We start from the raw sequence: 13,043 nt of genomic DNA, 5'->3' as shown, positions 1-13,043 counted from the left end.
TACTGATCCTGTCAGCCTAGATATTTTCTCACAGAATTTTTGGAGGTGGTATTAGTACAGTGTAACAGAGGTCATTGGTTCTCTGTGTATATTCCCTTCATATTTCCTCCTCTGTTCACTTTAGTGTACCTGCCAACATCCACGTTTATTTCCCAAAGGCTTTTTTGTTGTTGATTTTGTTTTGTTTTCTGACTGGGAAACCTGCTTTGCCTGTCTTTTCTTCATTCTTTCACACCACAAGTTCTGGGAAGTTAATGACCTCTGTGCTCCCTAGAAGCCCTCAACTATGGACAGATGAGAACTGGGATATCAAAATTCCAGCTTCCTTGCTCCTATAGTGAAGCAACTCTGGGATGTCTATGGGACTTCTCTGGGGTTCTCCAGAGGGATTAGCACCAGTTACCCACAGTGGTAGCTGGCTTGACAATGTACCTTTTCTACTGGGATACTTCCTTGTTTCACTCTTCTGTCAATGTTCCATTCATTACCCAAATGAACTAGTTTCACTGGAATCCTTCTCAGGATTTTTTTTTTCTGGGGAGACCAGAAGAGACATAGGGGCGGGTACATTATGACCCTACCACTATTTGTAACTGTTTAGATGAACAAAGTTGTTTCAAGTTTCAAACAACCAGTAAACATTTTTTTCCAAATAAACTTTTTTTTAAAATATAATTTTTATTTTTTATAAACATATATTTTTATCCCCAGGGGTACAGGTCTGTGAATCACCAGGTTTACACACTTCACAGCACTCACCAAAGCACATACCCTCCCCAATGTCCATCATCCCACACCCTTCTCCCAAACCCCCTCCCCCCAGCAACCCTCAGTTTGTTTTGTGAGATTAAGAGTCACTTATGGTTTGTCTCCCTCCCAATCCCATCTTGTTTCATTTATTCTTCTCGTACCCACTTAAGCTCCCATGTTGCCAAATAAACTTTTTGACAATTTAAATAGTTAGATGGTGCTATTCTTTATAATGGTTTCTCTAAGAGTATTACTAATTTTGTTTGGAAACATGAATTATAAAAGTTATGAAATAAAAACATCAATAATTTACCGTTAAAATTCATCTATAAATAGCTTTTTCTCCATATTACTCACTCTACAAGTTTTTAGGAGAAAGAACAAAACATTTTTGCTTTACCTAATTCTGTCATCTCCATTTCATTGGTCATAATTGCTGGATAAGATTAGATTTTGAACAAGTTTTCTGCTTTTATGATAATTATGAAACTAAACTAGCATAACCATTCAGCTTAATTTGCACCAGTAAACTTGGTTAAAATTGAATTTTTTTTTTGCTTTTGAGTTGTAGAAATTCTTTATGTATTTGGGTTTTAACCTGTTGTCAAATATATGGTTTTCAAACACTTTGCCATTCTGCAGGTTCCCTTTTCATTTAGTGTATTATCTCTTTCGCTGTGCAGAAGCTTTTAAGTTTGATTTACCAGCTGTTGCTTTTGGCTTTTCTTTTATGGGCTTTGGTGTCATATCCAAAAAATAATTGTGCAGACCAGAGACTTTTCTGTGTGTTTAAGAAGCTTTCCCCTTATGAGTTTTACAATTTTTAGATCTTATGCTCATCTATTTGAGTTTATTTTTTGTGTATGATGTAGGATATGGTTCCAATTTCATTCTTTTGCATGTGGGTATTCAGTTTCTCAACACCATTTATTAAGGAGACTATCCTTTCCCCATTTGGTGTTCTTGGTCCTTTTGCCAAAGAGTAGTTGATCTTATGTGCATAGGCTTATTATATGTGTCTTCTTTCAACTTTGTAAACTTACTGTTATAATTTTGAAGCTTGCTACACATTGGGATGTGCTGTGCTGTCTCATTGTTTATTTTCTCATCTGTGGGCTGAACGGGAGAAGAGCATGCTGTACTTTCTTTTCCAAAGCAGTCACTTACACAGTCAAAACAGAAGATGTGTTCACATCCTCCTCAGCGTGTAGATTCCTTCAAGATATTGCTATAATCCAAATATTTCAGGTTCTTATCCAGTTGATTGTATCGGTTTCTTATTGCTGCTTCAACAAATGCCAAAAATTTAGTGGCTGAAAACATGCAACTGTATTACCTTAGGGTTCTAGAAGATAGAGTCCAAAATAGGTCCACTGGATTAAAATCAAGATGTTAGCAGGACAGAGTTCCTTATGGAGGCTGTAAGGGAGAATAATTTCTTTGCCTTTTTTTTTTTTATAGCTTTCAGATGTCTTCTGCATTATTTGGCTCATGGCTTCCTCTTCCATCTTCAAAGACATCTTCAAACCTTGCTCAGACTCTAGTCTCTACTTCCATTGTCTTATTTCCCTCTTTACTATTTTCTCCTTCTTTCCTCTTACACTTATAAGGAAGTTTTAAGTGTCATATGTTTTGTTCTCCATATTCTATAAAGAATAGCACCCATCTAACAATATTTAAATTGTCAAAAAGTTTATTTGAAAAAAAATGTTTACTGGTTGTTTGAAACTTGAAAGAACGTTTCTCATCTAAACATATGATAATTGTCTTTCTCTGATTGAATTATTTTGCTCAGCATAATACCCTTTAGTTCCATTCACGTCATTGCAAATGGCAAGATTTCATTTCTTTTGATGTCTGCATAGTATTCCATTGTATATATATATACCATGTCATATATACCATGTCTTCTTTATCCATCCATCTGTTGATGGACATCTAAGTTCTTTCCATAGTTTGTGGACATTGCTGCTGTAAACATTCAGGTGCACGTGCCCCTTTGGATCACTACATTTGTATCTTTAGGGTACAATACCTAATACTTTAGGGTAAATACCCAGTAGTGTGATTGCTAGGTCATAGGGTAGCTCTATTACCAACTTTCTGAGGAACCTCCATGCTGTTTCCAGAGTGGCCACACCAGCTTACATTCCCACCAACAGCGTAGAAGGGTTAGCCTTTCTCTGCATCCACACCAGCATCTGTCATTTCCTGACTTGTTAATTTTAGTCATTCTGACTGGTGTGAGGTGGTATCTCATTGTGGTTTTGATTTGTATTTCCCTGATGGCAAGTGATATGGAACACTTTTTCAGGTGTCTGTTGGCCATTTGGATGTGTTCTTTGCAGAAATGTCTGTTCATGTCTTCTGCCCATTTCTTGATTGGATTATTTGTTCTTTGGGTGTTGAGTTTGAGAAGTTATTTATAGATTTTGGACACTAGCCCTTTATCTGATATGCCATTTGTGACTATCTTCTCCCATTCTGTGAGTTTTCTTTTGGTTTTGTTGACTGTTTCTTTTGCTTTGCAAAAACTTTTGATCTTGATGAAGTCCCAATAGCTCATTTTTGCCATTCCTTCCCTCACCTTTGGCGATGGTTCTACGAAGAAGTTGCTGTGGCTGAGGTTGAAGAGGTTGCTGCCTGTGTTCTCCTCTAGTGTTTTGCTGGATTCCTGTTTCACATTGAGGTCTTTCATCCATTTTGAGTCTATTATTGGGTGTGGTGTAAGGAAACGGTCCAGTTTCATTCTTCTGTATGTGGCTGTCCAATTTTCCCAACATCATTTGTTGATGAGACTGTTTTTTTCCCATTGGACACTCTCCCTGCTCTGTTGAAGATTAGTTGACCATAGAGTTGAGGGTCTATTTCTGGGTTCTCTATTCTGTTCCATTCATCTATGTGTCTGTTTTTGTGCCAGTACCACATGATTACATTACTTGATGATTACAGCTTTGTAAGAGAGCTTGAAGTCTGAAATTGTGATGCCACCAACTTTGGTTGGCTTTCTTGCTTTCTATCTATCTATCTATTTATTTATATTTATTTTCAGCATAACAGTATTCATTGTTTTTGCACCACACCCAGTGCTCCATGTAATCTGTGCCCTCTCTAATACCCACAACCTGGTTCCCCCAACCTCCCACCCCACCGTCCCTTCAAAACCCTCAGATTATTGTTGAGTCCATAGTCTCTCATGGTTCACCTCTACTTCCAATTTTCCCCAACTTCCTTCTCCTAACTCCCCTTGTCCTCCATGCTATTTGTTATGCTCCACAAATAAGTGAAACCATATGATAATTGACTCTCTCTGCTTGACTTATTTCACTCAGCATGATCTCTTCCAGTCACGTCCATGTGGCTACAAAAGTTGGGTGTTCATCATTTCTGATGGAGACATAATACTCCATGGTGTATATGGACCACATCTTCTTTATCCATTCATCCATTGAAGGGCATCTTGGTTCTTTCCACAGTTTGGTGACCGTGGCCATTGCTGCTATAAACATTGGGGTACAGAAGGCCCTTCTTTTCATGACATCTGTATCTTTGGGGTAAATCCCCAGTAGTGCAATTGCAAGGTCATAGGGAAGCTCTATTTTTAATTTATTGAGGAATCTCCACACTGCTTTCCAAAGTGGCTGCACCAACTTGCATTCCCACCAACAGTGTAAGAGGGTTTCCCTTTCTCCGCATCCCCTTCAACACATGTTTCCTGTCTTGCTAATTTGGGCCATTCTAACTGGTGTAAGGTGATATCTCAATGTAGTTTTAATTGGAATCTCCCTGATGGCTAGTGATGATGAACATTTTTTCATGTGTCTGATAGCCATTTGTATGTCTTCATTAGAGAAGTGTCTGTTCATATCTTCTGCCCATTTTTTGATATGATTGTCTGTTTTGTGTGTGTTGAGTTTGAGGAGTTCTTTATAGATCCTGGATATCAACCTTTTGTCTGTACTGTCATTTGCAAATATCTTCTCCCATTCCGTGGGTTGCCTCTTTGTTTTCTTGACTGTTTCCTTTGCTGTGCAGAAGCTTTTGGTTTTGATGAAGTCCCAAAAGTTTATTTTTGCTTTTGTTTCCTTTGCCTTTGGAGACATATCTTGAAAGAAGTTGCTGTGGCTGATATTGAAGAGGTTACTGCCTATGTTCTCCTCTAGGATTCTGATGGGTTCCTGTCTCACGTTGAGGTCTTTTATCCATTTTGAGTTTATCTTTGTGTACAGTGTAAGAGAATGGTCGAGTTTAATTCTTCTGTATATTGCTGTCCAGTTTTCCCAGCACCATTTATTGAGGAGACTGTCCTTTTACCACTGTATATTTTTTCCTGTTTTGTTGAAGATTATTTGCCCATAGAGTTGAGGGTCCATATCTGGGCTCTGTACTCTGTTCCACTGGTCTATGTGTCTGTCTTTATGCCAGTACCATGCTGTCTTGGTGATCACAGCTTTGTAGTAAAGCTTGAAATCAGGTAACGTGATGCTGCCTGTTTTATTTTTTTGTTTTTCAACATTTCCTTAGCAATTCGGGGTCTCTTCTGATTCCATACAAATTTGTGGATTATTTCCTCCAGCTCTTTGAAGAATACTGGTGGAATTTTGATTGGAATGGCATTAAAAGTATAGATTGCTCTAGGCAGTATAGACATTTTAACAATGTTTATTCTTCTGATCCAAGAGCTTGGAATGGTCTTCCATCTTTTTGTGTCTTCTTCAATTTCTTTCATGAGTGTTCTGTAGTTCCTCAAGTATAGATCCTTACCTCTTTGGTTAGGTTTATTCCCAGGTATCTTATTGTTCTTGGTGCTATAGTAAATGGAATTGATTCTCTAATTTCCATTTCTGTATTTTCATTGTTAGTGTATAAGAAAACCACTGATTTCTGTACATTGACTTTGTATCCTGCCACGTTACTGAATTGTTGTATGAGTTCTAGTAGTGTGGGGGTGGAGTCTTTTGGGTTTCCATATAAAGAATCATGTCATCTGTGAAGAGAGAGGGTTTGACTTCTTTATTGCCAATTTGGATACCTTTTATTTCTCTTTGTTGTCTGATTGCTGTTGCTAGAACTTCTAATACTATGTTGAACAAGAGTGGTGGAATGGGCATCCTTGTCATGTTCCTGATCTCAACGGGAAGGCTGTGAGCTTTTTCCCATTGAGGATGATATTTGCTGTGGGTCTTTCATAGATATATTTGATGAAGTTCAGGAATGTTCCCTCTATCCTTATACATTGAAGCGTTTTAATCAAGAATGGATGCTGGATTTTGTCAAATGCTTTTTCTGCATCATTTGAGAGGACCATGTGGTTCTTCTCTCTTCTCATATTGATTTGTTCTGTCACATTGATAGATTTGTTAATGTTGAACCATCCTTGTAGCCCAGGAATGAATACCACCTGGTCATGTTGGATAATCTTTTTAATGTGCTGTTGGATCCTGTTTGCTAGGATCTTGTTATTTATTTTATTTTTTTTTTTAGATTTTGTATTTTTTTTTCAGTGTTCCAAAATTCATTGTTTTTATACCACATCCAGTGCTCCAGGGAATATGTGCCCTCCATAATACCCACCACCAGGCTTTCTTTTTTCAACATTCCTCTGGCTATTGGGGGTCTTTTCTGGTTCCATATAAATTTAGGATTATTTTTTCCATTTCTTTGAAAAAAAATTGATGGTATTTTGATAGGGATTGCATTAAATGTGTAGGTTATTTTAGGTAGCATAGACCTTTTCACACTATTTGTTCTTCCAATCCATGAGAATGTAATGTTTTTCCATTTCTTTATGTCTTCCTCAATTTCTTTCATGAGTTTTCTATAGTTTTCTGACTACAGATCTTTGCCTCTGTGGTTAGTTTTATCCCTAGGTGCCGCTTCCATTTGGCTACAGGAGAAGAATTAGGCATAAACAAGTCAGCTGCAAGAGATTGGGAGCAGGAGACAACAGTCGAAAAGACTGCTGCCACCAGCAACTCCACAGTCTCACTTTTATTAGATAGAAACAATAGCCAACAGAAGGACTGATGAAAGTCAAATGTTAGTTGCACGTCCTGTGGACAAGCAAGAAGGACAAAGTTTATAGTTAACCAAGCACATTCAAAGGAGTCATCTAAAAAACAACGGGTGCTTCTTGGAAGAGAAAGGAGCGGTAAGGGAAAAGGGAAGCAGGCGGTATTTTGTTCCACCCTGAGCTGACCAGGCATTCCCTGGTACTCCACTTCCCTGAAGCAGGCGGTGTTCCACCCTGGGAAGGCCGGGCTTCCCAGCTGCCTGGCTTCTGTGAAGGGGTGGCCTTCTGCCCTGAGTGAGCCAGGCATCCCCAGCTGCCCAGCTTCACGGTCGTATATTGTCCTTCTCCCCAAAGACCTGTTGCCAGTATATGTTTTTCATAAGGCCATATCTAAATGTGCTTGGCAACTAGTAAAATCCTCCAGGGGTTATAGTTTAAGTAACAAATTGTTCCGAGGGGCAGTAGCACCTAGGTGTCTTATGCTTTTGGGTATAATTGTACATGAGATTGACTCCTTAATTTCTCTTTCTTCTGTCTTGCTGTTGGTGTATAGAAATGCAACTGATTTCTGTGCATTGATTTTATATCCTGACACTTTACTGAATTCCTGTACAAGTTCAAGCAGTTTTGGAGTGGAGTCTTTTGGGTTTTCTACATATAGTATCATATCATCTGCAAAGAGTGATAGTTTGACTTTTTCCTTGCTGATTCAGATGCCTTTAATTTATTTTTGTTGTCTGATTGCTGAGGCTAGGACTTCTAGTATTATTTTTTAAAAAAAGATTTTATTATTTATTTATTTGACAGACAGAAACACAAGTAGGCAGAGATATAGGCAGAGAGAGAGGAGGAAGCAGGCTCCCTGCTGAGCAGTGAGCCTGACGCGGGGCTCAATCCCAGGACTCTGAGCCGAAGGCAGAGGCTTTAACCTACTGAGCCACCCAGGCGCCCCACTTCTAGTACTATTTTGAATAGCAGTGGTGATAATGGACATCCCTGCCATGTTCCTTACCTTAGCAGAAAAGCTTTCAGTTTTTCCCCATTGAGATGATATTTGATGTGTTTTTCATAGATATCTTTTTTTTTTTTTTTTTTAGGTTTTATTTTTTATTTATTTATTTTTTTAACTTTTTATTTTTTATAAACATATATTTTTATCCCCAGGGGTACAGGTCTGTGAAGTGGTGATGCATCATAGATATCTTTTTTAAATTTATTTTTTTTACTAATTTACTTATTTTCAGCATAATAGTATTCATTATTTTTTCACCACACCCAGTGCTCCATGCAATCTGTGCCCTCTCTAATACCCACCACCTTGTACCCCAACCTCCCACCCCCCGCCACTTCAAACCCCTCAGATTGTTTTTCAGAGTCCATAGTCTCTCATGATTCACCTCCTCTTCCAATTTCCCCCAACTCCTTTCTTCTCTCTAACTCCCCATGTCCTCCATGCTATTTGTTATGCTCCACAAATAACTGAAACCATATAATAATTGACTCTCTCTGCTTGACTTTTTCATAGATATATTTGATGATATTAAGGTATGTACCCTCTATGCCTACACTGTGAAGAGTTTTTATCATGAAAGGATGTTGTACTTTGTCAAATGCTTTTTCAGCATATATTGAAAGTATCATATGGTTCTTGTTCTTTCTTTTTTTAATGTATTGCATCACATTGATTGTTTTGCAGTTGTTGAACCAACCTTGCAGCCCAGGAATATATCCTACTTGGCCATGGTGAATAATCCTTTTAATGTACTGTTGGATCCTATTGGCTAGTATTTTGGTGAGAATAGTTCATTCAGGGAACACAATTGAAGAGACCCTAATGAAGAGAATTTTTATAGAGGCACAGACAGAGTTAAGGTAATTCAGAATGGATATTGAGCCACTCAGAGCCTGGTAACACAGAGAAACTATTATTACCCAAGACCTCACAAGGTCAGAAGAGGAAATAGTGTTACAGGAGCCCCATACGTGCTAGAGCAGTAAAGCAGGTATCATCTGAGAGAACCTATATTCCTAGAGAGATGTAGCCATTGCTAGAACCTAGTAGTGAACACAGAAGATATATACCATCCAGGTTGAGCCATAACATTCATAGGGCCCAGGGCAAAAATACAAGTGGACTCCCATATGCAATATGTCTAAATATTTAAAAGATAAAAATCAACCTAACAGTGTTCTGTAAAATATGTCCTTTCTTTCTATTTTCAGGTGTACTTTGTATGGACTTAGAAAACTAGGTTCAGAAGTAGAATTCTCAGATTCCTGAGAGTTTCATGCAGAACTGTGGTGCAGAGAGAGCTGACCTCTTACTCCAGGCTCTTTCTCTTGTGGCTCACTCCTTTCTCTTTCTACCCCTGAATCAGTTTGACAATGTGAGAGGCCCTCGTATACTCACATAAGAGGACACCTAGCTTGTATATCCAGGATCTGTCCTTACCCCTTCAAATAACCCCATTGTCACCTCTGTGATCCAGGGATGTACACACAGACTGCCATTCAGATGATAGACTAAGGGAAAATGTTCACACAGGCCAGGGAAGTGGGCTTGGGGCCATTAGAGAAGGAAATTCCAGAGACCTGAGTACTCAGAGCTTGATCTAGAAAAAGAGAGGGTGAGGCCCTCCGTGGGAAATTTTGTTGGTCGCATGGTCAGTCACCATACCGTTAGGAAACAAAGTGAGCAGAGGGAGGCACTCTAAAGCATAGGAATAATGGGATCCATTTTCCTGGGTCTATGGGCTGTGTTGAAGCTAACTTCTCTTTCTTCCCTCTGATCTCCTGATGGTGTCTCCCATTAGTTTCATTTAGCAGGAAGCCATACACAATGGAGCTTGCGGGGTGTAGTGCTTTTAGTGGACAAATAGGGAAGAGCACAAAGAGAAGGATCCAAAACTCCTTGGGGTGAGAGGAGTCAGAGTGTTAGCATTTTGGAGTGTTAAAATGTTCATGTATCTGTGAAATGTAGAAAGGCCAGCAGTTAGTGAATGTTAATGGAATGGCTTAGGGTTGTCATTTCTGTCATCCCATTTATATCAAGCTAGGTGTTGCAACAAGACTCTACTGCCTCTTTTGAGTGTTGTAGTAGGGAATGACATTTCACTTCCTAACATTTTCTATACTCATATATTCATATTTTATTGAGAGATAGTTAACATACAAGGTTATGTTTCAGTTATACAATGTAAAGATTTGATATATGTGCATATTGGAAAATCATCACCACAATAAATCTAATTAAAATCACCACACATGATTACAAAATTTCTTTCCTCCCTCATTCTTAATTATACTACTATGACTAACTGGAATTATATGTTTATCTGATTATTATTGGTCTCCCTCACTAGATTGTAAATTTCACAAATGCAGGGACTTTCTTTTCTACATTGATGTAGTTCATTAAATTTTTTAAAGATTAATATATTTGATTTTGAGAGGGTGTGTGAGTGGGAAGAGGGGCAGATGGAGAGAAGCAGAGTCCCAGCTGAGTTCAGAGCCTCACACAAGATTTGATCCTATGACCCCAAGATCATGACCTGAGCCAAAATCAAGAGTCAGACAATTTAACCAATTGAGCCACCCAGGCATCCCTCATTAAATGTTTTTACTGAATGAGTAAGCAATAAAGAATATAAATATATTAGTTCTAAAAAGAGTCTGGTTATAATTTTAATGCAGTTTATTTCCTCCCACAAATTCTCAGATGACAAAGTAATTCCCATTTGCTCTCTTCAGAACAAAGAAGTCTGAATGAAATGATGTCTGTGGACTCTTAGATCCTGGCTCCTTCATATGTTATGGAAGGCAGCCTCCTTTATAGATTATGCAAGGGGCCCAGGAATTGTGGGAGAACTGTTCCTTAGTATCCAATTCTTGGAAAATTTGCCAGTAGAGATGACATCGTCGTCATCATCATCATCATCATCATCAATAAAATTTTGTCTCTGGGATGACAAAGGGTACAGGGGGAAAATCTTTTCTTTTCTTTTGTATCCACGACACCCTCCATCCTCTTCCCAAGTGAACCCATTGTTAGTTTTCATATCTATACTTCAAAAGGATATTCTACCCTTTAAAAAATGCACAGGTTTATAATTTTAAACAGAAATGACAGATTATATCATTTATTCAGTTAACAAAGTAACTTGTCATGGTACCATATCTGTACATCTAAACTCCCTCATTTAAAAAAGTTTCATTTTCCATTGCATGGGCATATCATAAGTTACCCAAACAGATCTCAATAAATGGGCATTTAAGTGGTTTCTATTAATTTGCTATTACAACACTGAAACAATGAATATTCTTCTGCATGCATATTTTCACATATGCGAGCTTGTATGTGTAGACTAGGTATTTAGGAATGAGTGTAATTGCTGGGTTAATGGATAGCATGCATTTTAAAGTTTGTTAAATTGTTTGTGATTTGTTCTAAATAGAAGTTGTACCAGTTTACATTTCTATCAATAATATACATATTTCTCCCTGCTCAAATGAAAGACTATTTGATGGCTGCATATCTGAATGGCAAACATATATTTTTATAGTTTATTATGTATTTCTTTCTTTATGAATAGAAAGAGCAGCTCTTTAAAAAATAAAAAAAATTCTGTGCATTATAAAGTTATGATGAGAGCAGGTCCCTCAAAATTTCCATTCTCCAGCTTCTTCATCTATAAAGTGAGGGAATTGGATAATGTCTCTGAATCCTTTCTTGCTCTAATGATTCTAGGAAAAGTATGAACAGCCACAATGAATAAGTTCAGTAATAGGATGAACAATTCTCAGAGTGGTATTGGTTATTAATATTTTTTTCACCTGAAGAAGTATGAAGGTAGGCTATTACTCAAAGATTTTTTTTTTTTACCAAAGTAAAAATTTTTATATTCCTAGAAATTTCTGCAGGGCATATTTCATATCTTTGTTTCTCAGACTGTAGATGACAGGATTAATGAGTGGGGTTCCTACAGAATAAAAGAGGGTCACAAGCTTCTGCATCCCAGATTCATGTTCAGATGTTGGGCTCAGATACATGACCATCACTGAGCCATAAAACAATGAAACCACAGCCAGATGGGACCCACAGGTAGAGAAAGCTTTTCTTCGTCCAGCTGCTGAAGGGACCCTCAACACAGCTCTGAGGACCAGAGTATAGGATACTATGATGCAGAGGAAAGGAATAAATAAAAGCAAAGAACTTAAAATCATCCAAAAGAACTCCATTATTGGGGCTCTGGCACAGGTGAGTGCTAATAGGGGACCTGGGTCACATAGGAAGTGGTCAATGATCCTAGACCCACAGAAGGACATTTGGGAAATAACAATGATAGGGACCGGGAACCAGAGGAAACCAAGTATCCAGCAGGTGACCACCAGATTGGTACAGAGACGTCTTGTCATAATGGTTGGATAGTGTAGAGGTCGGCAGATGGCAAGGTACCGATCAAATGCCATAATAGCCAAGAAAAAGCATTCTGTAGATCCCAAGGAGAAGAAAAAGTAGAACTGGAGAAAGCATCCAGAGAAGGAGATGACCTTGGTGTCAGAGAGGAAGTTGGCCAACATGTTGGGGACAGTGGAGGTGACATAGCAGATCTCTAGGAAGGAGAAGTTGGCGAGCAAGATGTACATGGGAGTATGGAGTCTCTGATCCCAGCGCACGGCCCAGATGATAGACCCATTGCCCATGAGGGTCAGGAGGTAGAGAAGGGTGAAGAGCAGAAAGAGGAGGATCTGCCCTTGCCTGGGGCAAGGGAACCCCAGGAGGATGAAGCCAGTGATGGTGCTGGAGATGTTGAGGGTGTTGGAGATTTTCATGTATCTGGGAGCTATGAAAGAACCCATAATTACTGAATATTCCTGGAACAGTGGAGAGGTTTCATTTTCTTTGTCCAAAGAAGAAACAGATTAGTTTATTCATTATGAATTCAATATTTATTGAATGTTTACTGTTGGCGAGGTATTTTTTTTCTAGATACTGGAGGTATAGCAGTGAACAAAATAGATTAAAAATTCCTAGCTTATCCCAGATAGTAGAACGTAATGCAGGTTGATATTATTATGTGTAATTCTTTTTTTTTTAATTTTTTATTTTTTATAAACATATATATTTATCCCCAGGGGTACAGGTCTGTGAATCGCCAGGTTTACACACTTCACAGTACTCACCAAAGCACATACCCTCCCCAATGTCCATAACCCCATATTATGTGTAATTCTTTTTCTCTCCTCTTAAACTCGATATACTGGGTTAGCTCTCTTCTTG

General features: G+C 38.4%; 1 protein-coding gene across 1 annotated transcript; it reads right to left on the bottom strand.

The window, feature by feature from the left end:
* Nucleotides 1-11,659: 11,659 nt before the first annotated feature.
* Nucleotides 11,660-12,622, bottom strand: LOC309867720 (olfactory receptor 11G2-like; the record flags this gene model as incomplete). The annotated part of the gene is made up of 1 exon (XM_082736787.1): nt 11,660-12,622. The coding sequence occupies one exon, from the start codon at nt 12,620-12,622 to the stop codon at nt 11,660-11,662; it is 963 nt and encodes a 320-aa protein (XP_082592913.1).
* Nucleotides 12,623-13,043: the final 421 nt, after the last annotated feature.

This window comes from Mustela nivalis (assembly GCF_964662115.1).
Source record: "Mustela nivalis genome assembly, chromosome: 6".
Classification (NCBI taxonomy): Eukaryota; Metazoa; Chordata; class Mammalia; order Carnivora; family Mustelidae; genus Mustela; species Mustela nivalis.
Note: the sequence above shows the minus strand (reverse complement) of the source record. Positions and strands in the feature narration are given on the sequence as shown.